Raw genomic sequence first — 25057 nt, 5'->3', positions numbered from 1 at the left:
TCTCTAGAAACATTAAAATCTCCTAGACTAAAATTATGTATGGGGAGAAACTCAAGAATCATGGTAGAGGATTGTAGAATCAATAAGAAATATTTCTCATATTCACTTGAGCATTAAAAATCATAGAAACCTAATTCTCTGGTGAATTAGAATTGATTTCTCTTTTGAACTAATTTTTAAAATGTACATAACATGGCAAGACAGAGAAAAGAGAAAAAAAAACAATGCAACACCTTGGAAGATGCTTTCAATAATGGCTATTGCGGGGACCCTGCAAGAGACCAAGGATGAATCACGACCCTTTGTTTTAAGCCCTAGCTACAAAGTGCATGTTAAAGGCATCTCCAAGATTGTTTATTAAACTCGCGCGATCATTATTTAAAGAACCATTTCAATAAAAGTTGTTCTCTGTATCAATTCCATCCTCCAATAGTTTCTTGATATCTTATGCACATTCTAAAGAGTTGTTGAAGGATTCTTTTAGACCTAATTAAATAAGTTGGTAGAGGATTTTTTTCACTAAAATCTCTATTTATATTTAGAGTCTATTTAGGACTACTCTGCTCCTAACTTTATTACTAGCCAAATAACTACAACTCCATCAGTTATGCAATTGGACTTTGTATTCTTGAAATTTGCTAAAAATCTTAAAAATTGCTCTCCTACAGTTTTGCATTTGACTTATGCATTTTGGCAAACTTGGCATTTGATAGACCAAACTTGACATTTTTGCATAGGCACAATGGCTTGGCAATTTTGATATCCCGAGAATCCTGGACTTCTTTGTCGTGCCCGTACTCCCCACGTCGCGGTAGTTTCCCACGAGACGACTCCTCCCCGCGCGCGACTCTTTTCTTTCCCCCGCGCGTCGCCTCCTTTCTTCACGTGGGGACAAACGAGATCCATCGCCGCCTCCTTTTCTTGTAGCGACACGAGGCTATCTCGAGCAGATGTCGCCGGCTTGGATCAAGCAGCGACCTCTTTTGGCGACCTCGAAGCCCTTCTTGCGGAAGCCTTGGGACCTGGATGTCGCGGTGCTACCTAGGACTGTTGCCTCGATCGTATCTCGACGACCTGGACCAAGTGGCGACGTGGACTTGCGGGATGAACACGGCCGCGCGACGCGCGAGAGAATTGGCCGCGACGGGCGAAGGAATTGCGCGCGAAAAAGAAAGCGCCCGCGCGACGCGTGAGAAAAATTCTCGCGAAGATGAAAGATTCCCAGACAAAAATAGTTGGGTCCACTATTTTGGGAAATGCCAAGTCAAAAATACCAAACACTTGGAGATGAACTTATTTTTCCTTTGGCAAAACATTTAGGGACTTGGCAAACTCCAACAAATGGCAAATTCCAATTGCATAACTGTTGGAGGTGCTCTAAAGGGACCTAAGGACATGTTTGCAATTCCTTTGCTCCATGTTTTCCAGCTAAATAGATTTAGCTCCACAAACTCTTCTTCAGAAAAAGATGGAATTAAGAGAGCACATAAAGAGGTGCTCTATAAACTGTAAGAGCAACTTCAACAAAATTTGTAAATTAGATAGCTAAATCCATGATTTAGCTGACCTCTAACATAGAAAACCTCTGAAAAACAAAAAAAAATTCCAACAACCTTTCTAATTAAGATTCTATATACTCCCTCCGTATAGGATTAAGAAGTCGTGGATAAGGTTTGGGTCAAACATTGGGAATATAAATCATCAATAACTTTTAAATTGTTGAGTTTGCAAATATAAAAATTGTATGAATAGATTTGTATTGAAAAGTAATTTCATAAAAGTATACATATATTATTTTTCCTCATATTTTTATAAAAATAAGATGTCAAAGTTGTGTGTTGGAGACTATGTCGTTATCCTAAACGACTTCTAAATTCTATACGGAGAGAGTATTTTCAAAAGAGCCACACCATGTGTTCTCAAAAGGGCCAACTGCGAGCGGCGTGAGGCAATACGCGAGCGGGAGGCGGATGGCTAGCGGTGCCGGTGTGCTATATCTAGCATGCGAGATCTTCAGGATAGATGGCTTGCTATTTTAATGTGAGATACAATATCAGTCGAACTCTCTTTTCTTCATAAAGTAGTCAAATAGTCTTTCACAACACAAGTATCTCTTCTCTTGGACTAAATATTTTTTGAACAAAGTTGGTAGAGCAATCTTAAACAGACTTAAACCTTATATTTTTTATAGAGCTACTCTAAGGTGAAATTGATGGGGGCATAATTAATGAAGTAGTTCTTAGAGCAAGTATTATAGTGGGTTGTAAGCTGACTAAATGCTGAGGTGGAGGAGAGAAGAAAGGAGAGAGAGGAGAAACAGGTTGTAAGCTTACAGCCAGCTTAGGCACAGGAACCAAAAAACTTTGTGAGAGAGATAGGTGGGCCATAAATTAATAGTGAATAGCTAACTATTGTATGGGTGGGCTGGGAGAAGGCTACAAGAAGAGCATATCCAAGAGTTTCTCAAATTCACTTGCTATCTCTTTTTGGGCAAAACATAAAATTCCTTCCTCCAACAGCTTGGTAAAAGAGGTTGCTATCTTTAGCAAAGTTGCCAATTTTCTTCCTCGCACGCGCAAATATCCGCGCGCGGAGCTCGGTTGCCATTGCGAAAAGCTGTATCGACGCTACTCTCGCGCGCGCGAGAAGCCTTCCCGCGCGAGATTTCTATCGTTCGCGTGCAATAAAGGATCGGTCCAGTGCAAGCCGCCGTCCCTAGATAGCGACGTCGCCATTCCATTCATCTTCTTCGACGCGATTGGAGTCCAGGTCCAAAGAAGTTGCGCCGCCGCTGTTCGTCTCTTCGTCGTGAAGCCAGGAGTCAGGTACGTTGGTCGCGGTGTCGTATTCCCCGGCCCCATCCTTGATCTTGAGACCTTCGTTCTTAATGCTCAGGTAGGTAGGTAGACCGTAATCTGGTGATTTGGTATTTGCGATCAGATAGCAATGACACCAATGTCGATCTCCATTAACAGCTGTCGATCTCCATGCACAGAATGTTATTTTCAAGTTGTTTGTGTGGTTTCATGCTCTTGTGAAGATGGGCAGCCGGCTTGATGTCGCAGATGGGCGGCCGCAATGGAGGATGGCCACCAGCCGACGGAGACCTGCACCAGCGGCCGAGAGTCGCGAGAAGACTCTTGCGCGACGGCACCGGCTATTCACGAGTTCGAGGATATGAAAATTATCGGTCAGGTTGTGGGCCTAATATTTAATTTTAGTAAGTCTAAATAGCAAACTATTGAAGAGACTCTATTTTTAAACTTGTCATCTCTTTTAGCAAGTTGCCAAATCACAATATGAGCATCTCCAACAACTTGGTATTTCAACATGCTATCCTACTAAATTTGCTAAAAGCATAAAAATCCTCCTCCAATAACTCTTATCTCAACTTGCTAAATTTCCCAAGTTGCTATCCAGAGGTTTCTACTGCCGAGATTTGTCAAGTTGCTATTCCGAGCGCAACTTGTTGGAGACACATATTCTTTTACCAAGTGAGCGGGTTCCATCTGTGATCCTCTATTTTTACCAAGTGAGAATAACAACTTATTGGAGACACATCCTTTTTTCTTTTGCTAAACAAATTAGCAACTTGCTATAACTCAAGATTTGACAAGTGAATTTTACCAAGTTGTTGGAGATGTCCAAGTGGATTTTAACAAACTCTTGGAGATGCTCAGCCAGCAAATAAGCTATATCATTAAACTTGCTCTTAGCAGGTCTTTTGGAGTCAACTAAAATGTCCTAATACTACGGGGTATCATTTAAATACATTAAATACTAGACAATGGGAGGTGCGGACATGAAAAACACAGAAGCATCTCACGCACGAACGTGCCCGTCCGGTGGCGTCTCGTTGGCCGGCCTTTGCATTACTTCTGCCCTCAACCAGTCAAAACAAGGCGTTCCAATAATTACGTCTTGTTTAGTTCATCCAAAATCCAAAATCTTTTCAAGATTCTCCGTCATATCGAATCTTGCGGCACATGCATGGAGTATCAAATATAGATAAAAATAAAAACTAATTGCACAGTTTACCTGTAAATCACGAGATGAATCTTTTAAGCCTAGTTACTCCATGATCGGATAATGTTTGTCAAATAAAAACGAAAGTGCTACAGTTCCGAAAACTTTTGGTTTTCGGAACTGAACAAGGCCTTAGACCGTCAATAAGGCCTTGTTTAGTTCCCAGAAAAATTTGCAAATTTTTTCAGATTTCCCGTCACATCAAATCTTTAGACGCATGCATAAAGTATTAAATATAGATGAAAATAAAAACTAATTGCACAGTTTGACCGGAATTGACGAGATGAATCTTTTAAGTCTAGTTAGTACATGTTTGGATAATATTTGTCAAATACAAACAAAAGTGGTAATATTTCTATTTTGCAAAATGTTTTGTAACTAAACAAGGCCTAAGGGCCTGTTTAGATTGGAGATGAAAATTTTTTAGGTGTCACATCGGATGTGTCGGAAGGATGTCGGGAGGGGTTTTTAGAAACTAATAAAAAAACAAATTACATAGCTCGTCAGGAAACTGTAAGACAAATTTATTAAGCATAATTAATCTGTCGTTAGCATATGTGGGTTACTGTAGCACTTAAGGCTAATTATGGAGTAACTAGGTTTAAAAGATTCGTCTCGTGATTCTCAACTAAACTGTGTAATTATTTTATTTTTTTATCTACATTTAATGTTTCATGCATGTGTCTAAAGATTCGATGGGATGGATGAAAAAATTTTGGGCGGCAACTAAACAGGGCCTAAGACATCCCCTTGGACGGGGACCTGTTTGCCGTGTCAGCGAACGACGTCACATCTGGATGGCCCGGCGGCGGCGTGATCGCCGACGTATACGTCGACGCTAGGCCACGGTTTTGCCGCGCAAGCGCAGTGGCTTGCACAAAATTGCCGCGTTCCGGATGTCAGCACACACAGACGGGGGGGCCAGCAGCGACGCCTGAGGAAGGCATGTACCGCCGGCCTTGAGCTGCACCGCCAGCCTACCCGCTACCGCAGCAATGCAATGGCTTCAGGCGCCATGGTAACCGTCGTGCCGAGCTCGCATAGCTGAACGAACGCCATGATTGCATGGCCTATCTGCAACGGCACACGGCAGCAGTAAAATCACTCAACAATATTTTCCGCCAGCCATTCAACAGTGTTTTTCTCTCACAACAAATCAGCCAACAATACTTTCAACAGTGTTTTTCTCTCACAACAAATCAGCCAACAATACTTTATGTTATGAACAGCCAAACGAACAAGGCGGAATAACAGTCTACGAATCATGCTAGGGCCCGGTTTAGTCGATCCAAAATTCAAAATTTTTTTTTAAGATCATCTGTTACATCAAATCTTAGCGGCACATGCATAAAACATTAAATATAGATAAAAAATAACTAATTGCACAAGTTTCCATAATTTGTGAGACGAATTGTTTAAGTTTAATTAGTTCATGATTGAATAATAATTACTAGATACAAACGAAAATACTAGTGTCCAAATCTAAAAAAGTTTTTGAATCTAATCTAAATAAGACTTAGGCTTGCTAGCTCTATCTCTAGTGCTATACTCAGTCATAAGATAAGCAATGCGTGAAGACAGAATTCTGTCAATACTCCCACTTGCGCAGATGCATGCCTTCCGGCGGGCTGGGCTCGATCTTCTTGGAGCCGACGTCCTTCCAGTCGGTGGACAGCACAGTGCCATTGGACTCCTGGAACGATTTCATCATCGCCCGCCGCATGTCCTCGTCGGCGTTGCCGAAGATGTCCTGGAAGAACCTGTTGGCCGCCGCGTCGCCGTCCAGCTTCTCCTCCTTCTCTTCCTTCTTCACCTGCGCCTCGACCTTGTCCCAATCCTTCTTCCTGCCCCTGGACGACGACGACGGGTAGCACGGCCTCTGGGCGCCGCCGCCGCCGCTCGCCACCGGTGACGCCGCGGCGGTGAACTTGGGCTTGTCGGTGAACTCCAGCGACGTCCACGTCGTCCCCGGCTCCGCCTTGGCGAGGCGGACCTCGATCTTGGTAGAGAGCACGGCGAACCTGCACTTGTCGGGGACGATCTTGCCGAACAGGCGGGGCTGCAGGTGGTACGCCGCCTCGCCGGGGACCTCGACGGAGACGCTCAGCATCTGCTCGCCGAACTCCACCGCGACGTGCTCCGGCGCCACGCCCTTGGCGAACACGGTCACCACCACCTCCGCCGCGCTGTTGTAGAAGTCGTGCCTGTACTTGGGCTTCTCAGCGGGAGCAGGCACGGGCACGGGCGCGGCGGTGGCGACGGCGACAGCGGGGCTCGCGTCGGTCTCCATCGGCTTGGGCGCCTTGCCGTCGATCTCTTTCATCAGCCTGGCGAACCGCGCGTCGCCGGGGGACAGGGCGGCGCCGGCCTCGACGGCGGCCCTGGCGGCGTCGTACTGCTCCAGCTTGACGCAGGCGTGGGCTCTGCGGAGGTGCGCCCGGGCCATGGCGGGGTCGAGCTCGACGGCGCGGGCGGCGTCCGCGGCAGCCGCCGCGAAGTCGCCAATCTTGGTGTAGGCCTGGGCGCGGTCGGCGTAGAGCGCGGCGGTCGGCGGGCCCGCTGCGATGGCCTGCGTGTAGAGCGCGGCGGCGAGTGCGAAGTCGTCGTCCACGAAGGCCTCCCTCGCCTTGTGCTCCAGCTCATTGCAGGGCGTCGCCATGGGTGCTGCGAAGCCGGCGTCTGCGAGGCTTGATGATCGGAGGGTTCGATAGATCGCGTGTGTTATCGAGATTTTGTTGCTTTTGGCCACGACGTCACGTATTTGTAGGCGCTCAGGCTCAGCCCACGGTTTGGTTCGTCCGTTCGTGCACGATAAGAACACGAGTCCTGGGTATCTTCGACTCCGAACTTCCGAAGCCGACTCCGAAGCCTTGCCAACTTCAGATTTCCTTCCAATACTTTTAAATACTCTCTCTATCTTTAAAAGCTTTAACTTCTAAAATCTGTATCAGTTAAACTTTTTAAGTTTGACCAACTTTATAGAAAAAAAATTAATATCTATGATATAAATAAGTATTTTATAAAAATATATTTTATGATAAATCTAATAGTATTAATTTGGTACTATAAATCTTAACTTTTTTTAAAAATTCGATTAAAGTTTTAAAAGTTTAACTTAAGATAACTCTAAAAATTGAAGCTTATAGGGACGGAGGGAGTATTAGGTCCTGTTTGGTTCCCTTACTAAATTTTAGCTAATTAAAGAGGTTTGCGCCAGGGGGATCCCCTATCTCCCTATTTATTTTTACTGTGCGCTGAAGCCTTTTCAGCCTTGATCAGGAAAGGGGAAGCAGATGGATTGTTAGCTGGAGTGAAAATCTGCAACAGTGCACCTAGCATTTCGCACCTGTTGTTCGCCGATGACTCGTTGATCTTGATTCGAGCGAATGAAGGGGATTGTGGGCACTTACAGAATATACTCCAGTTATATGAGGTCTGCTCAGGACAGGCTATTAACAAATCCAAGTCAGCCATCCTGTTCAGCAAGAATACAAATCCAGAGAAGAAAAGGAGGGTGTGTGATGTGCTACAAGTCACAAAGGAGACTATGAATGAGAAGTATTTGGGTCTGCCGGTGCATGTTGGGCAGTCCAAGATGAATACGTTTGCATATCTGAAGGATCGTATCTGGAAGCGAATGCAGGGCTGGAATGAAAAATTCCTGTCTTGGGCCGGCAAGGAGATTCTAATCAAAGCTGTAGCACAAGCTATTCCAACCTATGCCATGGGATGTTTTGACCTATCCAAAACCCTGTGCGATCAGATCGGTGCTATCATTTGCCGTTATTGGTGGAACCATCAGGAAGGAAAGCATAAAATTCACTGGCTGAGCAGGGAACAGATGCTGAAACCAAAAAATGAGGGAGGTCTAGGGTTTAGGGACTTACATCTCTTCAATTTGGCGATGCTGGCTAAGCAGGCTTGGCGATTGTGGCAACAACCTGAGTCTCTGTGTTCTCAGATTCTGAAAGCCAGATACTTTCCCCAAACCTCAGTGCTAGAAGCCAGAGAAAGGTCTGGAATGTCGTATACTTGGCGAAGTATTCTGAGAGGCCTGGATGTTATGAAGAAAGGTATGATATGGAGAGTTGGAGATGGGTTTGGTCTTCAAATTTGGTCAGATCCTTGGATTCCAAGGGACTTCACGAGGGGACCGTACACACCTCGAGGGCACACCATCCTCTCGGAAGTTGCAGAACTGATCGATCCTAATACCGGACAATGGGACGTGCAGCTGGTTCGGGATGTATTCTGGGAAGAGGATGCTAAACTAATTTTGGCCTTGCCAGTCCACCAGGGGCGTGACAATATCCTAGCTTGGCATTATGATAAGCATGGTGTCTTCAGTGTTAAGAGTGCATATAAAGTAGCACGGGCTGATTTGATGAGGTGCAGGAACGCAAATGGACAGCAAGGAGGAAGTAATTGCAGAATTGACAGTTTATGGAAGCACATCTGGAGCTTGCACTGTCCAAACAAAATCAAGCATTTTCTATGGCGCTTCGCACACAACAGTCATCCCTTGAGATGCAATCTGGTACGCCGAGGTATGAAGATTTGTACTAGGTGCCCGGTTTGTAATCGCCTAGGGGAAGATGGAGGGCATCTGTTCTTTAAGTGCAAAGGGGCGAGACAACTTTGGCGCCTCCTAGGACTGGAAGATGAGAGGTCTGAACTAGCTGGGATCCCGACACCCACTGCAGTTCTGGAGACCATTTTGAAAGCTGGGGAACACAAAAGAATGTTGATGGTGACTGCTTTGTGGTTCACTTGGTCTGAGAGAAACGCTATCAGAGAGGAAGGAAGGAGGCGAAGCGCCCAAACTCTGGCTAGAAGCGTTGAACTGTACACCCATGAAAGTATGGAGTCTCCTAAACGGGCAGAGGCCAAGCAACCTCGGCAGCTGAGCCATTGGACTAAACCTCCCGGGGATGTCCTGAAATTGAATTGCGATGCTTCCTTCATTGCGGAGACCGGGACTGGAAGTTGGGGTGTGCTGATTCGGGATTGTGGTGGCGAGATTGTAATGTCAGGAAGAGGACGCATCAACCATGCGCTCAGTCCCTTTCATGCCGAGTTGATCGCGTGTCTTCAGGGTCTGCAGTTGGCTGTGGACCTCGGCATTGGCCGAATCCTAGTCGAGACCGATGCTCAAGAAGTGGTGAGGGCCATCAGGCTTGACGATTATCATTTATCATCAGTGGGCTACCTGATCGACGAAATCAAGTCCCTGGCGTGTTCAAATTTTATCTCCTTTGAGTTTGCTTATGTTAGTAGAGATTGTAATAGGGCCGCTCACGAGCTGGCAGCGTTGGGTCACCTGTGTAATGAGGGGGAGGAGTTGGTTACCAACTCGGTTCCCGAAGCTGTATCTGTGATTGTTGCTAACGATTTGTTAGGCAACGAGTAATGAAAGGTGAAGCCCAGGTTTCAAAAAAAAAAAAAAAATAGTAGCTAAAGTTCCAAATTCATTAACTAAAAGGAGCTAAAATACTTTTGTTCCATTAGTCACATAAAAGTAGTTAAAATTTAGCAAGAGGAACCAAACAAACCTTTAGAAATAGAAATTACAGTAAAAAACTATTCTCTAACAGCTATTTTAAATGACTATTTTAATATAGTTATTTTCTATTTCGGATTTTTCGTAAAAACGAAAATAACTCTTAGAATGCACATTAAAAATAGAAAAAGTGTTGGAAAATGAAATAATATAGAAAACAATTTTTATAAAAATGATTTTTCAAATGATAATTTACAGGGTGAGCATCTCCAACAGTTTGTTAAAACACTTGTCATCCTAAAAATTTGGCAAAAGAGGTAAAAAAAACTTGCTCCAACAGTTTGGTATTCTCACTTGCCAAATTGTTTCGCTTGCCAATTTTCTCAGCCGCGCGTGTAGGTTTCCCCTGCGCGGAAGCACTTGCCATCGCGCGATTCCTGTCTTGGCTTCCTTTCCCGCGCGCCAGGTGAAACATCTCGCAGGCGCGGGCGAAGACGACGGGCGCCTCGGCGGCGATCATGCGCACATCCTCGTCGGCTTCTTGATCCGGGCGAGGGGCAGGCTTGAAGTCGGTGGTGGCCTCGATCTCGCGGTACTGCTCCGCCCGCACCCAGAAGAGCTGCAGCTGCTGCGCCGCCGCGGCGCCCTGCTGCGAGGTGGGGGGAGCCGGCGGCGGCGGGGGAGGAGGGTACAGCGCGGCCGCCGGCGCGTGCGCGTACGGCCCGACGGGGTACGCGGCGCCGGGGGAGTCGGGGCGTGCGAAGTGGTGGGGCCGCACGAGCGCGAAGGTGGGGTGGCCCGCGGCGAGGCTAGCCCGAGCGATGCTTCCACTGAGGCGGCCGGTGACGCCGACCACCAGGACCCGGCTCCTCGTCCTCGTCGCCTCCCTTGACATCGCCGTCGCCGCCCGCTCCGTTCGATGAGATCCCACGGCGCGATTGGCAACTGCTGCCAAGGAAACTCCGGAAGGCTGCGGCTGTGACCGAGTGTGTGTGGTTATCTCACGATCAAATACAATCATGAACCGTTGGTTCAATACCTCTCGCTGATCGGACGGCTTGGAGCGAAGTTTAGGGTGTTGTTGGTGACAGGTGACTGAATGCTTAGCCAGGGAATTTATTATTATTTTATTGATGATTGTTTTTTATTATTATTTTATTGATAATACACCGTTTAGCCATGTTTTTGTGAATTCCGAAGTAAATTGTTTCATGTGAAATCCATTTCTCTGAAATTAATTTTGATCAATCACTTGTCATTCGTCCGAGAACCCAACTCCTCAATTAATCGCACCATGGGAATCACCGTATGATTTTACTAGTGTTATACTACAAGACATGCTACATTGGCACACGGCCACCAAATTGTATGCTGGGAGTTGACCGATCTGGTAGTTGGTAGTTTAGTGGTGGGTCTGTTTTTTCATAATTTGGCAAATTTAATTGGCAAATTGTTGGAGATGACAAATTATTTTACTTGTCAAATCTTTTAGCAACTTGCCAAAACACAAGATTTAGCAAATGTTTTTTAGCAAATTGTTGGAGATGCTCAGCAATTTGATTAGCCAAACAGATTAGTAGTAACCGGGAAAAACAAAGTTTTTTTTAAATCAAAACAAAAGTTTTTAACTAATATGCACGGGAGTATTTCATCACAAAAGCTGAGCCTATGACGGTATCCAATCCATACAACTAGTTCACTCGCAGCATCCCGTCCACCCGCCACGTCCGTACACCGGAGCATGCTCTCCACACCCGCTGCAGGCGGGCGCTTCCGCCGGGGAGGTCTGCCCTGGAGGCTTCGTCCGCGCTCCTGCCTGGCGTCGCCGCCGTCCTCCAGCAGCGGCGGCGGCGGCGAACCTGAGTACGTTCTGAATTTCACCGGGTCTTTTTCTGAATCTTTTCGCTGCTCTTTTTTCTTTCTTTTAGTGAAGGAAACGTGTGTGCTGATGCAGAAAAGCGAGGCCTTTGCTCGCGGAGAGGTACCGGGACGGCGTCGTCAAGAGGTTCTTCACTTCTCAACTGAATTCTTGATTTCGAGAACGCCATCTGATTTCCCCATTGTACACCCGAACTCACAAAGAAACTGGCTTGCATTTTGAATCGGAGACGATAAGTCGACAAGTATGCCAATTTTCTCATGTTTGCTTGATCGATGTTGTGGTAGATATATATCGGATGGCAATTCTAAGCTACAAGTTCATTTGGAGAAGCATGTATCTCCGGTGAACGCTGTGGAAGATGAGAATGCAGATTCTTTGATCCCCCAGGCTATTTGGGACTTTGTGCTTCCAGCCGGGTTTCCAGGTGATTCATGGCATCCATATACTTCACAGTTACAATCTATTCTAGCCAAATGTTTAAGGCAAATGTGAAGGCTGGAATGATGTTTATTCCTTAATCTTAAAAAAGGCAAATGTTTAATAGTGAATCATCCTGCTTGAAAAGTTATTGGAACTAGCCGTAGCCATTGGAGTGAATTGTTGTTTTCTGGTCATACTTTTGTAAACTGTTTTGGTTGGGAGCTAGTGAATACCATTTCTGTCAAATGTAAGCAACATATAATAATGAGTTAATGACAAATGCTGGTATTCTGGTATAGCTTGATTTTTCCTAAACGTCTTTCAGTCTGCTGTCAAAGTTTGCGCAGAGCTTACCTGTACGATAATATAAAAAGGTATCCATGTCAGACAGACATGAACTTATGTACTTTTCTTATTGGAAATAGACCCAAGGAGATGCATGAGGGGCTAAATTCACTTATTATTTTGGTGGCTGGGGAAGTATGGACATTTGGGAATACCTGTGTATTTGAGGGAATTTCTCCTAATATTTAGAGCCTTCTACAAAAGGTCATTGATCGATGTAGCTCTTGGTGCATGGCAGGTGCTTCTAACCTCCAGGACCTGCTCCTAAGGCCGATTGCCACAGAACCTTAGTTTCTGGTTGGCGGTTTGATCCCCCTTGGTCATGTTCAAAAGTCAGTGGGGTGGGTTTTGTATATAACTGGGTTTGGGTGGGTCTCTTTTCGCCTCATTCTTGTACTCCTTTTTCTCTCTTAATGAAATGGCATGCAGCTCTCCTGCATAGGTTGAGAAAATAATATATACCACCTGACAAATTAACTCTTTATTGTTTTTTTTATTTCAGGTTCTGTTTCGGTTGACTACCTGGACTACATGTTGTTGCAGTTCCCAACAAATGTGACAGGTTGGATCTGTCATGTATTGGTGACATCAAGTCTTTTGAAGGTATTTCTTAATTTGTTAGTCTAGTGGGTCAATTATGTGGATAATATTTTGTCTTTGAAACAATACGCAGTCTAAGAATGAAGAAAAATTAACTTACTACAGTTATGTTATATTCTTATTTCAAATGTAAGAAGTGTATTTCATTATTGAATAGTCCATCTGTTCCAAATTATAGTTCACTTTGGCTTTGTCCTAAGTCAATCCTCTTTAACTTTGGCCAAGTTTTTTTTTTAAAAAAAAAGAAAAGAAAAAAATTTTAACATCTACAAGTTCAAATAAATGCACTTTTAAAATATATTTTCGGAGAATTTAATGAAATAAATTTGATGTTGTGATGTTGATGCATTTTTCTATAGACTTGATCAAAGTTAAAAAAAGTTTGACTTAGGACAAAGCCAAAGCGAATTATCACTTGTAACAGAGGGAGCAATTTACTACAAATAAGGTTGATGAAAACATATGCTCCCAAAAGAAGGAAAGAAAAGGGGCAAGAACTCCAGTTTTCCTTCTATATTTACTGCAGCTTTTGATGATGAATCTAATCACTGTGTACTTTGATATGCAATGTGACAGGGAAATGTGTTACCTAATTTTCATGTTGTCGGCAACACATGAATTATAGTCATGCTATTTTTTTTTCAAGTTATGTGTGTTGACCAATATGTTTTGTACCTAGCTTTTTCAAGTATACTCGTCAGCCATAGCTTTATGTCACCATCACTGATTAGCTGATTGTAGATTGGTACAGGCTGTAGGTGTTGGATCTTTTACTGGAACTTCTGCAGCTGCATCTGCTGCTGCTATCAGGTGATAATCATCTTTGCTACTCATATAGTTCTATCTGTTGCTAGAAAATAGAAACCTTCGAGTTATTGCTTTGTGGAGACGAAAATATTTATATTAGTTTTAGGTGCCTTCTGTCCCATTTTTTTTCCTGTGCCATGAATCATGGCCACATAGGAGAGATATGTAGGCACATGAAAACATGATGCAAATGTGAGTGGATAATTTATCTTATGAGCATAACTAACTTGAACCCTGTTGATTTGAACTTTAGATGGGTATCAAAGGATGGCATTGGGGCTTTTGGGCGTCTTCTCATTGGTACTGTTATTACTTTTTTTCATCATGTCAGAATTTAGTGTTTAGAAAGATTTATGGATGGCATCTTTAGGTGGACGCTTTGGAGCGCTCTTCGATGATGACCCAAAGAAGTGGAGGATGTATGCAGATATCATTGGAAGTGCTGGAAGGTTGGCAATAATAAGTTCTTAAAATAACAGAAGCAGATCTTCATAACCATGCCGCAAGCAGTCTAATGAAGAAACAAACTCTGTCCTAATATTATGTGTACCATTTTGCAGCATATTTGAGCTAATGACTCCACTGTATCCGGGTTACTTCCTCCCACTTGCATCATTGGGGAATCTTGCAAAGGTATTCTGAAAAGACATTACACTCGCATTTAGTTGGGCTGCAGCAGACAATTAGTGCGCCTATGGCATGTAAGATCATTGACTCCAAATTTTTATGCAGGCCGTAGCAAGAGGATTTAAAGATCCTTCCTTTCGAGTTATCCAAAATCACTTTGCAGAATCTGGAAATCTTGGAGAGGTTGCTGCAAAGGTATGAACTGCAGTAAAATACTTTTCTTATATTCAGTTATGCCCTAATGTCTTCTGACAGCAGCATTGACATTGTCACAGTTCTGGGATCTGATGTAATCAATATACTGTGTAATTCTTTTTTGTGAAAACCAGAACGAAATTACAAATTACAATCAATAAAGATAAAGATAAAAATGCCTTGAAACTCCTTGCAAGAATAATCCTTTAAGAAATTGTATTGTATTTTCAGGAGGAAGTATGGGAAGTAGGAGCTCAGCTTTTAGGCCTTTCAGCCGGTGTACTTATTATGGTATACAGTTCATTAAGTTTTATATGTTGTTTATAACGAACCACCTTTCCGTACGCCAATCTTTTGATCAGTTATGTTATTGCATTGATGGAGACAGATGCCATCATTTTTTATCCATTTACAGTTGCTGTTTTATTCTAGGATACCGCAGGTGTAAAGTCATCATACTTAACTCTTGCTTTAACTTGGCTGAGTGTTCGTCTTCTACATCTTTGGTTGCGCTATCAGTCCCTATCAGTTCTCAAGTTCCGCACAGTAAGGTGCTTGGCCCCATTTGAGTTTTGCTTGATGAAATGAAATAATTATGTTGAAGATTTCCATGTTTTACTGCATTTTCATATATGCATTAATCCTCTTCATGGTAATATTGGTAGATAAACCTAAAACGTGGCCGGATCCTTGTGAGATCACATGTTGCACAACATACTGTTCCTGGTGACATTTTCTTCTCACGATTATTTTTACATTTTTCTTATTATTTTCTGAAACAGATCTAGTAACTTGTTAGTACCTGGTGTTTTTGCTTGCTGTCTTAGGTTATGTTGCTTGCAATGAGGAAGAAAACATTTTAACATGGGAAAGATTCTTGCGTCCACAAATTTCTTTTGGTGTGCCCATGGAAAGAATGCTTGGTGGTGATGAATCCAGTGACATGGTATGAATAGCTGATTCTGTTAACTTTGGTAGCTTCACTTTTCCCACACTTTTTATAATCTTAAAGCTAAACAGTCAGTCACCCTTATTTACCATGAGGCCGTTTAAACAAAGTTAAACAGCCTAAATGGTTTTGTGTAGTACCGCTAAATATACATATTTATGTATAAAAAATCTAATATGCTAGCAAATATTAATATTTATGCATGTAAAAATAAGTACTATAGCAAGTAAAAATTTTGGGGAAGGAAACTAAATCCCATTCCCCCTTGTATGTTCACGATATCAATTAGTTGAGTGCCAATGTGGTGGCTGACATCGTCCTATTTACTAATCAATGAATTAAAAGGCCATTTAGCCCGTCTAATAACATTTTCCTCCATTCCATTCAGACCACTTTCCCATTTTTGACCGTTCGAATCAACCTGTTTAATGGGTTGTTTATTACCTAAACAATGCTGCTACTCTTTTTTTTACCATTTAAACAATCTAAACTGCCGTTTAGGCAAACAGTGATCTTATCTGTAGGTGGGCTTCCTTGGGAAGGTACCTTGGAAATTAGAATTAGTGGGGGGGGGGGGGGGGGTAACGGTTGGGTTGTAGTTAATAGTTTAGGACTCAATGTAGAGCTCAGTTTGCAATTAACCACCGCATGACATCCTTGTTTCTTTTTCCTTAAATCCTAGCCTCTCCTGATTGATATTTTATTTCCTGTACCATTTATAACTACCTGGATTTACATGCAATCTATATTTCATTAACCTAACCTTGAATGAACTAGAAATTGGTGAGAACACATCCGAGAAGAAATTAGTGACAACATGTCAACATTGCCAGTTTTGAGTAAAATGTAGGGGGCATTCAACTTTTTCACCATCGACCATTCCTGTTAATAAATCTACTGAAGTAATCTGTTTCTTTGAGAACAATTTTAACGTTGGTGGGTGTCAATAAGAATCGGTAGCTTGTCTGTGGCTTAGTCTGACTCAGGAAAAACCAGCAGGCTGCAGCAAGCATGTATCCAGGAGCTAATGGTCAGTAGCAGTTCCCTTGGCTATTTTGTAACCTCTGTTTTAAAAGGCAATGCCCAGCTCTGCCTAAGCCGCGGTAAGTAGAGCTGCATCGCCTCAACTAGCACCTAGGCATTTTTGTCTATTTGTTTTCTGCACGGAGATGTTTTGGACCTGATGTATGTAAATAAATGCACAAATTAGAGATGAAGAAAGACAAACTGCAGTCATAGAATACAAACGTCAAGAAACGACTTGGCGCTAGGAGCCCAACTGCCTGCCTAGTGCCTAGTGCTTTTTGAAACATTATTCATAACAAAACTCGTTTGGTATCGTTTTCTCAATCAATTTCCAAACCTGTTCACTCTTGAATCTGCAAGAGTGTATTCTGCATGTCATTTGATTATTTTGGTGCCAATCTGTTAAATTATTGAACAGGTGGATAGATTATTGAAGTTGTACAAGAATGAGAAGTATATCCTCTTCTTTGAGCAGTTTGGATCAAGGGACCCAACATTTCTGGTTACTTTCAAGGTAATCTGCTGCTGAAACGGCACTGAAATAGCTGGGCACAAGATCAAATTGATATCACCATCTGCTTCACTGTATTTTCAGGAGTCGGCAACAAGCATGTCAGTCCTAAGGAGCCTGTGGCAAGCACATTGGCTTCACAAGAATCAGCTAAGGCAGGATGGGGTTTTCCCTTGGTTAGAAGAGAGCCTAGTTGCATTGGAGAATGGATTTACTGACTTCCTCGGACAAATGGGGAGCGCTGGCTGGGATCAGAACCTAATCATATTGAAAGTGCCAAAAGAGCCCGTCTTGGTGTTGGAACATCTAGACCAAGAGGGGTGAGATGCCACTGTTGCTTACCAATCATCCTCCTGGTAACTTGCTCTTTTATGGGTTTCACGGTCCATACTGGTGCTAACCTAGAGGACAACGTAGAATCTTCTTTTTCTATTGCGTGATCATGACCTGCTGAATCAGTTGCAACTGAGCATCGTGTAGGAGCCGAGATTCCCATGCGGCAGATGCTTATAGTGAACTTCATATTGTAAGAAACTCTGTTTGGCATGTGACCAGATGTTTATGTCTTCACACTCAAAAATAGAAATATTGCATAAGCTGATTTTGTTATCTATATTTCTTATAAAGATAAACCTCACTACCTATTTCTCTTGTCATGCAAAATGTACACATCACCATCCATTAGAACATCCCACTAGCATATTCAACTATCTCGCCATGCAAAGTGTCCACATCAGTGTCCACTAACACATCCAACTAACATATAAACTCCACTACCTATTTCTCTTGTCATGCAAAGTGTACACATCACTATCTACTAGAACATCCCACTAGCACATTCAACTATATCGCCATGCAAAGTGTCCACATCAGCGTCCACTAACACATCCAACTAACACATACCATTGTGTCTTCATTCAAGTTATTTAAATTAGCAAACCACATCATTTATTAACATATATTGTTACATTACCAACAACATACATATACATCTCTTGATTCTTAGTGATTAACATTCTAACCTATTTATATTCTTTCATTATATCCACGGCAAAGAATCCTCTTAGTTCAGTTAGCATCTGCTGTCGAGTGGTAAATTGAGCTGTTTTTGAGAATGTCAATTGAGCTGATGCTAAACTGAAACATAAACTTCATGTATGGAGTATAACTTTGTTATTTTGCACATTCCACTTGTGTAATCTCTAGTTCCTCTGCACGAGCATGGGTAATATAGGCAGCCAGAAAATTTCATTTATTCACTTGTCAACATGGGTGACAACTGATGATAGCCAAAATAAACAGATGAGAGAACCCATACGAATTTTATATGAAAACATAAATTGCATTCAACCAACTGTCAGGATGTTTCATATGTTGATATATGAGATTAAACCGTTAAAAGCCCTCATTGACAAGTGACTGTAAGCATGTCAGGATCCAAAAGCAACCGAAACCTATTTATAGACCTAACTGGCTAACTCCTTGGGAGCATTGCTGTAGTAGGCAACTATTGGGTTCAACAGCATTTGTTTGATATGGGCCTTCAGCATGTGTTGATATGGGATTCAAAAGCAACCGAAGCACATGTGGATATGGGTCTTCAGCATCTTAGCTGAGGGGGCCAAGATGGTACAAAAGAAGATGCCGCAGCAGCTAGTAAATAGCTGGTTCCTTGTCAAATTGCTGCCGAACAATATACACCAAGCATCAGACTTTGGATTTGCCCTTTCCCTTTACTGCATGAGTGAAGCGAGTCGTCTTTGCTTTCTTGTTCTTTCCGCCAGAATCGCCATCAGAGTCATCACCACTACTATTGCCATGCTTGCCATTTGCTTTCTTTCGGGAACTTGATCCATAGATGTATTCCTTGGTCTTCTGTTTGGCCCTTTCTTCAGTAAGTTCATCTTCAGTTTTTGGTTTCCAAATGAAAATAGACCTGCAAGGGCCACCTTGTGAGTTGTGGAGGGAAAAAGATCTAGCACTGGATACAATATTATGTACTTATATGTCGATAGGACTACCTTGAGCTTCCTGTAGCTAGGATGTCATCTTGTGGATGTAGCTTGTTCACTGGGCTGATGGTTGTTATGTCAGGGTCCATCACCTCAGCCAGAAGCTTCCCAGAACTGGTATCTATGAAATCAATTGGATGCAGAGCAACACCATTGTAGTTCTCACTTATGTAACGGCCAATAACAGCAACGGTTTCGGTGTAATCCTGCAGAGAATTAACATTCCATTTCAGATTGGGCACAGCGATTGTGAAATAATAAAATCCAAAAAAATGAAGTTTAAAATTATAACTGAAACCTTTGGATCCCACTCAGCTTTGAAGGGAGTCAGATGACGATTGAAATCATGACTGTGCACAATTTCTCTACTTGGGGATTGCAGATCACCAAGAATATAGTCCCATACACGAATTCGGTTGTCCTGACAAGTTGTCAAGATCTTATTTCCGCTTCGTGGAGAAAAGTATCCTGAATTAACGACCCGTCCATGAGCAAGGCTGGCAAGGGGAGAGTTGGCTTCAAGCTTCCTTGTATCCCAAATACGGGCCTAATAATTACAGATATATGGAGATGTCATCAAAATAGAAAACAACAAAAGGGGACCTTTACATATGCAGAAAACACTCACATAGTGATCATTTCCGCTGCTTAGAAGAACTTCAGGTCGTGCAGGGTTGCAATGTAGGCTGGTTACCTTACTACCCTTTTTATGGATCAGAATTGGATGTCCAATTCTCGTCTTTGACCGTCTATCCAGGCTGCAAGAATCAATAATAGCTTACAACAGAATGCCACATATTTGATGAATGTAAGTGTGAAAGCGTACAACAATATCTCTGAATTCAAATGTAAAACAATCACCAATGACAAACCATTTGGAATTGAGCTACCAAACAAATGCATAAAATGGATCACAAAAACAAAAAGATCAGTTGTTTCAAAGGAAACTGCATATATAGCAACATTCTACACTATTAGGAATAAATCTCAGAAAGGCACCACCCACTTCCTAAAGATACTCACAAGTAAAGAAAACCAAAGTTATCTGCCACCAAAAGAAGACCTTTGTCAGTGTTTAAGTCCATCCCATATATCATGTGCCAAGAGCTTGGACCCTGTTGTGAGCAAGAAGAAGGACCAGGGTCCATTAAAAACAAGCTCAAAATGGACAGAAAATAATTCAGATCAATGACATCTAATGAATGCATAATTACAGAACAAGATGGGGGGAGGGAGGTAGAGAGAGACTGAAAAAATAACATATTTATAATTTTTTTTGAATGAAGTGATCTATAGAACATGACCTGAAAGTAAACTTACATTCCAACCATTCGGGTTGAGATTTAGCAAGGGGGAGCCAATGCCAGTGTCCAAATCGGTAAAACTGATAGTACCATCAGAGGAAGCTGTATATACCATCCCATCGTTGGTGGTGTCAATCCTGAACAAGGTCAAATCATGTTGCAACATTTTGTCCTTTGCACACGAAAAACAAAGAGGCAGGAAACAACCATCAAGGAATACTCTTACTTCATGCTATTCAGAATGCAGGAGTGCACAGAATCATATGTAATCTTCTCATGCAACTTAACATAATCCCAGATACCCAGAAGCCCTTTCTGCATGGAAAGAACGAAGATTGATTAGTACGTGCCTACATGTTCCTGCAATCTAACCATTTTTGGGCACTGGGAATGCAGAGATACAGATACTTGTAAGTAATTTAAGAGGGCAACAAAGTTCAACAGTACTAGTGCAGTACCTTGTCTCCTGATAAAAGAACATTGTTCTTAGTTGGATGAAACTCCAAGCATGTCACACGCCTCTGATGAAATTTTATGTTTCCACACTCTAGTTGGTTGGGTATCAGAAACTTAGGCTTAACCTAGCATTGATAAGAGGACATAAGTGACAGATCTGGTACTAACAAAAAAGGGGTAATATGAAATATTGTGATCGGCAACAATGAACACAGAAGATAACGCCTTGTTCAAATCACACTCGGTACCATGGAAATCTTGCCCTTGACTTGGCTCTGAAAGACATAATCTAGTGAAGTGTTTGTATTCCTTCTAGGGGCTGGGATGACACCATGCTCCATTGCTACTCTATGTGGGCAAGTCAAGGTTGTATGACCTGTCCATGATGAAAACATAGTGTTGGTGACTGAGAAAACAGCATCCGTGTCATTTTCATCTAAGGATCCATTGTGGACTTATATTCCGAGATTCATTTGGTACTGTTGATAAAGCTTTAAAATCATAAGTAAAACATGTAAACTGCTATGAAGCATTAGGAAGCAGCTTTAAATCCCTGGGTGCAGAAACACAAAGAAATAATAATATATAGGTTCATCGGTGCAAGTTCTTTCAGTTTTTTCTCTTTCAATCAAATGAATAATTTCTAACCTACTCTCGTAGGCATTGGTTTAAACAAGAATCCTTCGACAATGCTATTTCAGCATGTAACATGAACACTAATTTATAAAGACAAATCAGCCCAATCCACACTGGAAACAAGTGTTCTGTCCATCCTAAATTAGCAATTTTTGTACCACAAAAGCATAACAAAATAATCACCCAGACTTAGAGATCAGAACCTGGCATCTTGCATAAGAAGCAAGGCTTCATGGGGCAGTCGATGTACACAGCCCCCTGGAACCCTGCCTGGTGCCCTGTCCTTTTGCACACCTGCAACCAGACATAACTCATGAAACCCCCTGATCGAGAAATGCATACAAAGGGGAATCATAGACACTACACCATTATAAAAGGAAATCTTTGCGACAAAGAATCTCAAAATTTTGCTGAAGTGAACAGAAAAGATGGCGCTGTTAGGCCAGTCTCAATGCATGTTTCATGGGAGCACATTAAATAGGGTGCCACATAAGCAAAATTGCTGACTTGGCAGGGTCATTAAATGAAGAAGTTTCATCGGGTGAGAGAGGAGTTTCATCCCCATGAAACTCATATGGCTCGGTTAACTAGTTTATAATCTTGGTAACTTGGTAACTGTACCATGAAACTATACATTGAGAGACTGGTCTTACAAACTAAACGCTTAGAGGGCCATTTTCCATTAGGTCCGAAGCCCATTTTTCGTATTCAAAACTAGGAACTAGGCCATAACGAATAAACTGGGCGAAATTATATTTTTTTTAAAAATATCCAATTTTGCGTCCAAGAGAAGCGACCGTTCCTAATTTACCCCCCAAATGGTAAAAGTGAGTACGCAAAAGAAGCTGTTTCTATGTCCGAAATTCAAGTCGGGCTCCAAGACTCAGAAAGAAGCCGTACTATTTCTGAACACAAATGGAAGGCACATAGCAAGAGATGCGGCAAAATAGCCAGAAAATATTTAAGATGTATTTTTGCACCGACCACTACCTTGCACACTTTCTTGAGGCTGATGCTGATCGGGCCCTTCCTTCCGCCCCTCTTCTCCCCCGTCTCCGCGGCTGCGGGTGACTGCTTGGCCGCAGGCTCGGCAGCGACCGCCTCCTCTTCCTCCTCGTCATCGATGTCCTCTCCGGACGCTTCGGCATCTTCTTCCTCATCTCCTTCTTCGTCGGAGGATGAGGAGGAGCTATCCACCCGCTGCTCCTCCTCGTCGGAAGCCTCCTCGACGGCGTGCCGCCCGCCTCGGCGGCGGCGATTGTAGACGAAGCGGGAGCCGGTTGTGGGTCCCATGTGTGCCCAACAGGGTCGAGGCCTCGGGCCTCGGGAGGCGGGAATGGGGAGACGTGGAGGGGGACGGGGAGACGCGGCGGTTGGTCTGGGTCGTGGGGTTTATGGGCGGCGCCGGTTGGGTTCGGCGTCTGCTTGGCTTTATGTCTAGTTTATTAAATTATATATAAACTTTTTTATATTAAATTTAACTATTTATATTATTTATAAAAAATTTATATAAAATACTATTTATTTTGTCATGATTTAGTTTATTATTAATGAAAATATTTTAAGAATAACTTTAAATTTAACTATGTATGTATAGATTTTTTAAATAAAACGAATGATTAAATTAAAAAAATCAAAATCTTATAATTTAAGATGGACGAGTATTAGTTATTAATTATTTTTAAGTAATTTATTTGAGAAGACTCTGAAAAATACCTTATTTCCTTTATAACCTCGTTCGTTTTCCTTCTATCTCATAGAAAGTAGGCATATCCAAACTAGCCTCTAACGTTAAGAGTTATTTTTACGACGATAAAGTTTCTACTCACGAGAGAAAGGCCTTGTTTACTTCCCAAAAAATTTTGCAAAATTTTTCAGATTCCCCGTCACATCGAATCTTTAGACGCATGCATGGAGTATTAAATATAGATAAAAATAAAAACTAATTGCATAGTTTGGTCGGAATTGATGAGATGAATCTTTTGAGCCTAGTTAATCCATGATTGGATAATATTTGTCACAAACAAACGAAAGTGCTACAGTACCTGTTTTGCAAAATTTTTTGGAACTAAACAAGGCCAAAGTAAAAAAAATTGAGGTCAGATATCTATGACCATTTGCCTAAAAAGATATCTATAACCATTATAATTCATAAACAAAAAAAACACAGTATGTGTCTTACCTAGATTTGCCTACATTTCCTTACTATTGTTTTTGTGTGCACATGCTATATTAATATTAATCTACATATTCTACTTTGACGTCTTGATATTAAGAAACCTTACCTTCCCATCTTCGACATCGTCCTTGCGCATAATTTGAAGCCCATCTCATTAGAGGTTTCATATCTCGATTTCTAGCACACCCATTTTACGAACAATGCTAAAAAGTTTCATCCTTATAAAATTCTCTCTATACCCATAAAACTTTTAACATCTCTCTTCGTTAATACAGTGTCATGTCATGTCATCATATTTAATGTTTATAAAACTCTATGAACCCCATTGAGATTAGCGCAACTTCTCTACTCTAGACCCCATATTTGGTTAGACACCCATATTTCTCTCTTAGACCTCATTCTCGTTGGTCCAACATGATAGCCCTCATCCTTCATCGCGTGTCCTAGCCCAAGCGCATGCTCCTTCTCTCTCTTCCCCTGCACGTGCATGACACCATACAGTCGTTGGCTCGATCCTCCATTTGTGTTCTTGTGCAAAGGAAGAAGAAAGAGAAAATGACGAGTGAGTCCCATATCGTTGCTCGATTTGCCTAGGCCCATATATGTCCAGTCTGGTGTGACTATGCACTCTCAGGCATGTGGCTTGTCTTCCACGTTTCTTAATCTTAGAAGAGGCACACACGATTGCCGCCTATTTAAGTAAAGTGAGTTAACCTCTAGTTAATTTAATTTCTATACATGATCAATCCTTTATTGCACATAGCATTTAATACAAGTCATAAACTTATTCGATTTAATTGTAATAAGGTTGGACCAAGCCTAAGGGCAAGTACAACGGGTCTCTTGACCTCGTCTCTTTGTCGCTAGTTTTTTTTTCAAAAAGATCCCTTTCTTGGCCTGAAGACGACTCTTCCATCGTCTCATGAGGTGACGGCTTCGACGACTCGAGCAGCGTTGTACGGGGCAATCTCCTCATCTCGATGGTGCGCAGATCCCGGGTTCTCGAGCACGTGTGGTTGATGCTTTGGCGTGCGCGGGAGGGAGCTAGCTGCCGCAAACAAGAATAGCAAGGGCGCCCCGACTGCTATGTCGTCATTGGTGGCGGCGGCGACGATGTTCCCGATGCACACCTTCAGTCATGGAGCCATCTCGACGGCGTCGACCCGCAACCTCGGTCATGGTGGAGGTTCCTCGTTGGGCGCGGATGTTGTGGGCCAAACCCTAGTTTGCAGGTGTAGATCGGTGGTGGCGGCGGGCCGCGCCATCTCAGGTGCCCACGACAACGGCGGGGCGACGCTTCAATCCTCCATTGATATATCTGGTGCATGTGCCTTCTCAGCGTAGTGACTGCTCCATCGTCGAACAATGAGTTTCCATTCTGCAGCACAGTGACAACCTACCTAGAACATCAATATGGCCGTGTAGCTCGACAGCTTCGATACAAACACATATAGGACTAGATCGCCTGCTGGATTACTCCCCTGTCGATCCTTGATTTGTAGTACATTTTCTACGTAAATAAGTAATCAGTGCTATTGTCAGACTTCGAAAACAAAGCCAAACCATGGAAGAAACAGAGGTT

At 42.6% G+C, this 25057-nt stretch overlaps 4 protein-coding genes across 4 annotated transcripts; 2 read left to right on the top strand and 2 right to left on the bottom strand.

The window, feature by feature from the left end:
- On the top strand, positions 2416-3298 carry LOC110433606. Its single transcript, XM_021456081.1, has 2 exons — positions 2416-2825; positions 3041-3298. The coding sequence occupies exons 1-2, from the start codon at positions 2416-2418 to the stop codon at positions 3213-3215; spliced, it is 585 nt and encodes a 194-aa protein (XP_021311756.1). The 3' UTR covers positions 3216-3298.
- On the bottom strand, positions 5450-7007 carry LOC8060825 (protein SGT1 homolog). Its single transcript, XM_002455180.2, has one exon. It carries the CDS (start codon positions 6683-6685, stop codon positions 5615-5617), a length of 1071 nt encoding a protein of 356 aa, XP_002455225.1. The 5' UTR covers positions 6686-7007; the 3' UTR covers positions 5450-5614.
- Positions 11200-17499, top strand: LOC8073329 (protein root UVB sensitive 5). Its single transcript, XM_021457195.1, has 15 exons — positions 11200-11389; positions 11481-11531; positions 11693-11832; positions 12676-12776; positions 13525-13583; positions 13834-13880; positions 13951-14029; positions 14141-14213; positions 14313-14402; positions 14634-14693; positions 14835-14948; positions 15068-15128; positions 15230-15348; positions 16796-16891; positions 16973-17499. The coding sequence occupies exons 1-15, from the start codon at positions 11268-11270 to the stop codon at positions 17210-17212; spliced, it is 1452 nt and encodes a 483-aa protein (XP_021312870.1). The 5' UTR covers positions 11200-11267; the 3' UTR covers positions 17213-17499.
- Positions 18186-22703, bottom strand: LOC8060824 (DNA damage-binding protein 2). Its single transcript, XM_021457194.1, has 11 exons — positions 22287-22703; positions 21500-21590; positions 20909-21036; positions 20663-20785; positions 20431-20519; positions 20221-20341; positions 19924-20015; positions 19529-19658; positions 19199-19447; positions 18910-19106; positions 18186-18824 (listed from the first exon to the last, which is right to left on the bottom strand). Exons 1-11 carry the CDS (start codon positions 22587-22589, stop codon positions 18596-18598), a joined length of 1752 nt encoding a protein of 583 aa, XP_021312869.1. The 5' UTR covers positions 22590-22703; the 3' UTR covers positions 18186-18595.

Source organism: Sorghum bicolor, chromosome 3 (genome assembly GCF_000003195.3).
Source record: "Sorghum bicolor cultivar BTx623 chromosome 3, Sorghum_bicolor_NCBIv3, whole genome shotgun sequence".
Taxonomy (NCBI): domain Eukaryota; kingdom Viridiplantae; phylum Streptophyta; class Magnoliopsida; order Poales; family Poaceae; genus Sorghum; species Sorghum bicolor.
Note: the sequence above shows the minus strand (reverse complement) of the source record. Positions and strands in the feature narration are given on the sequence as shown.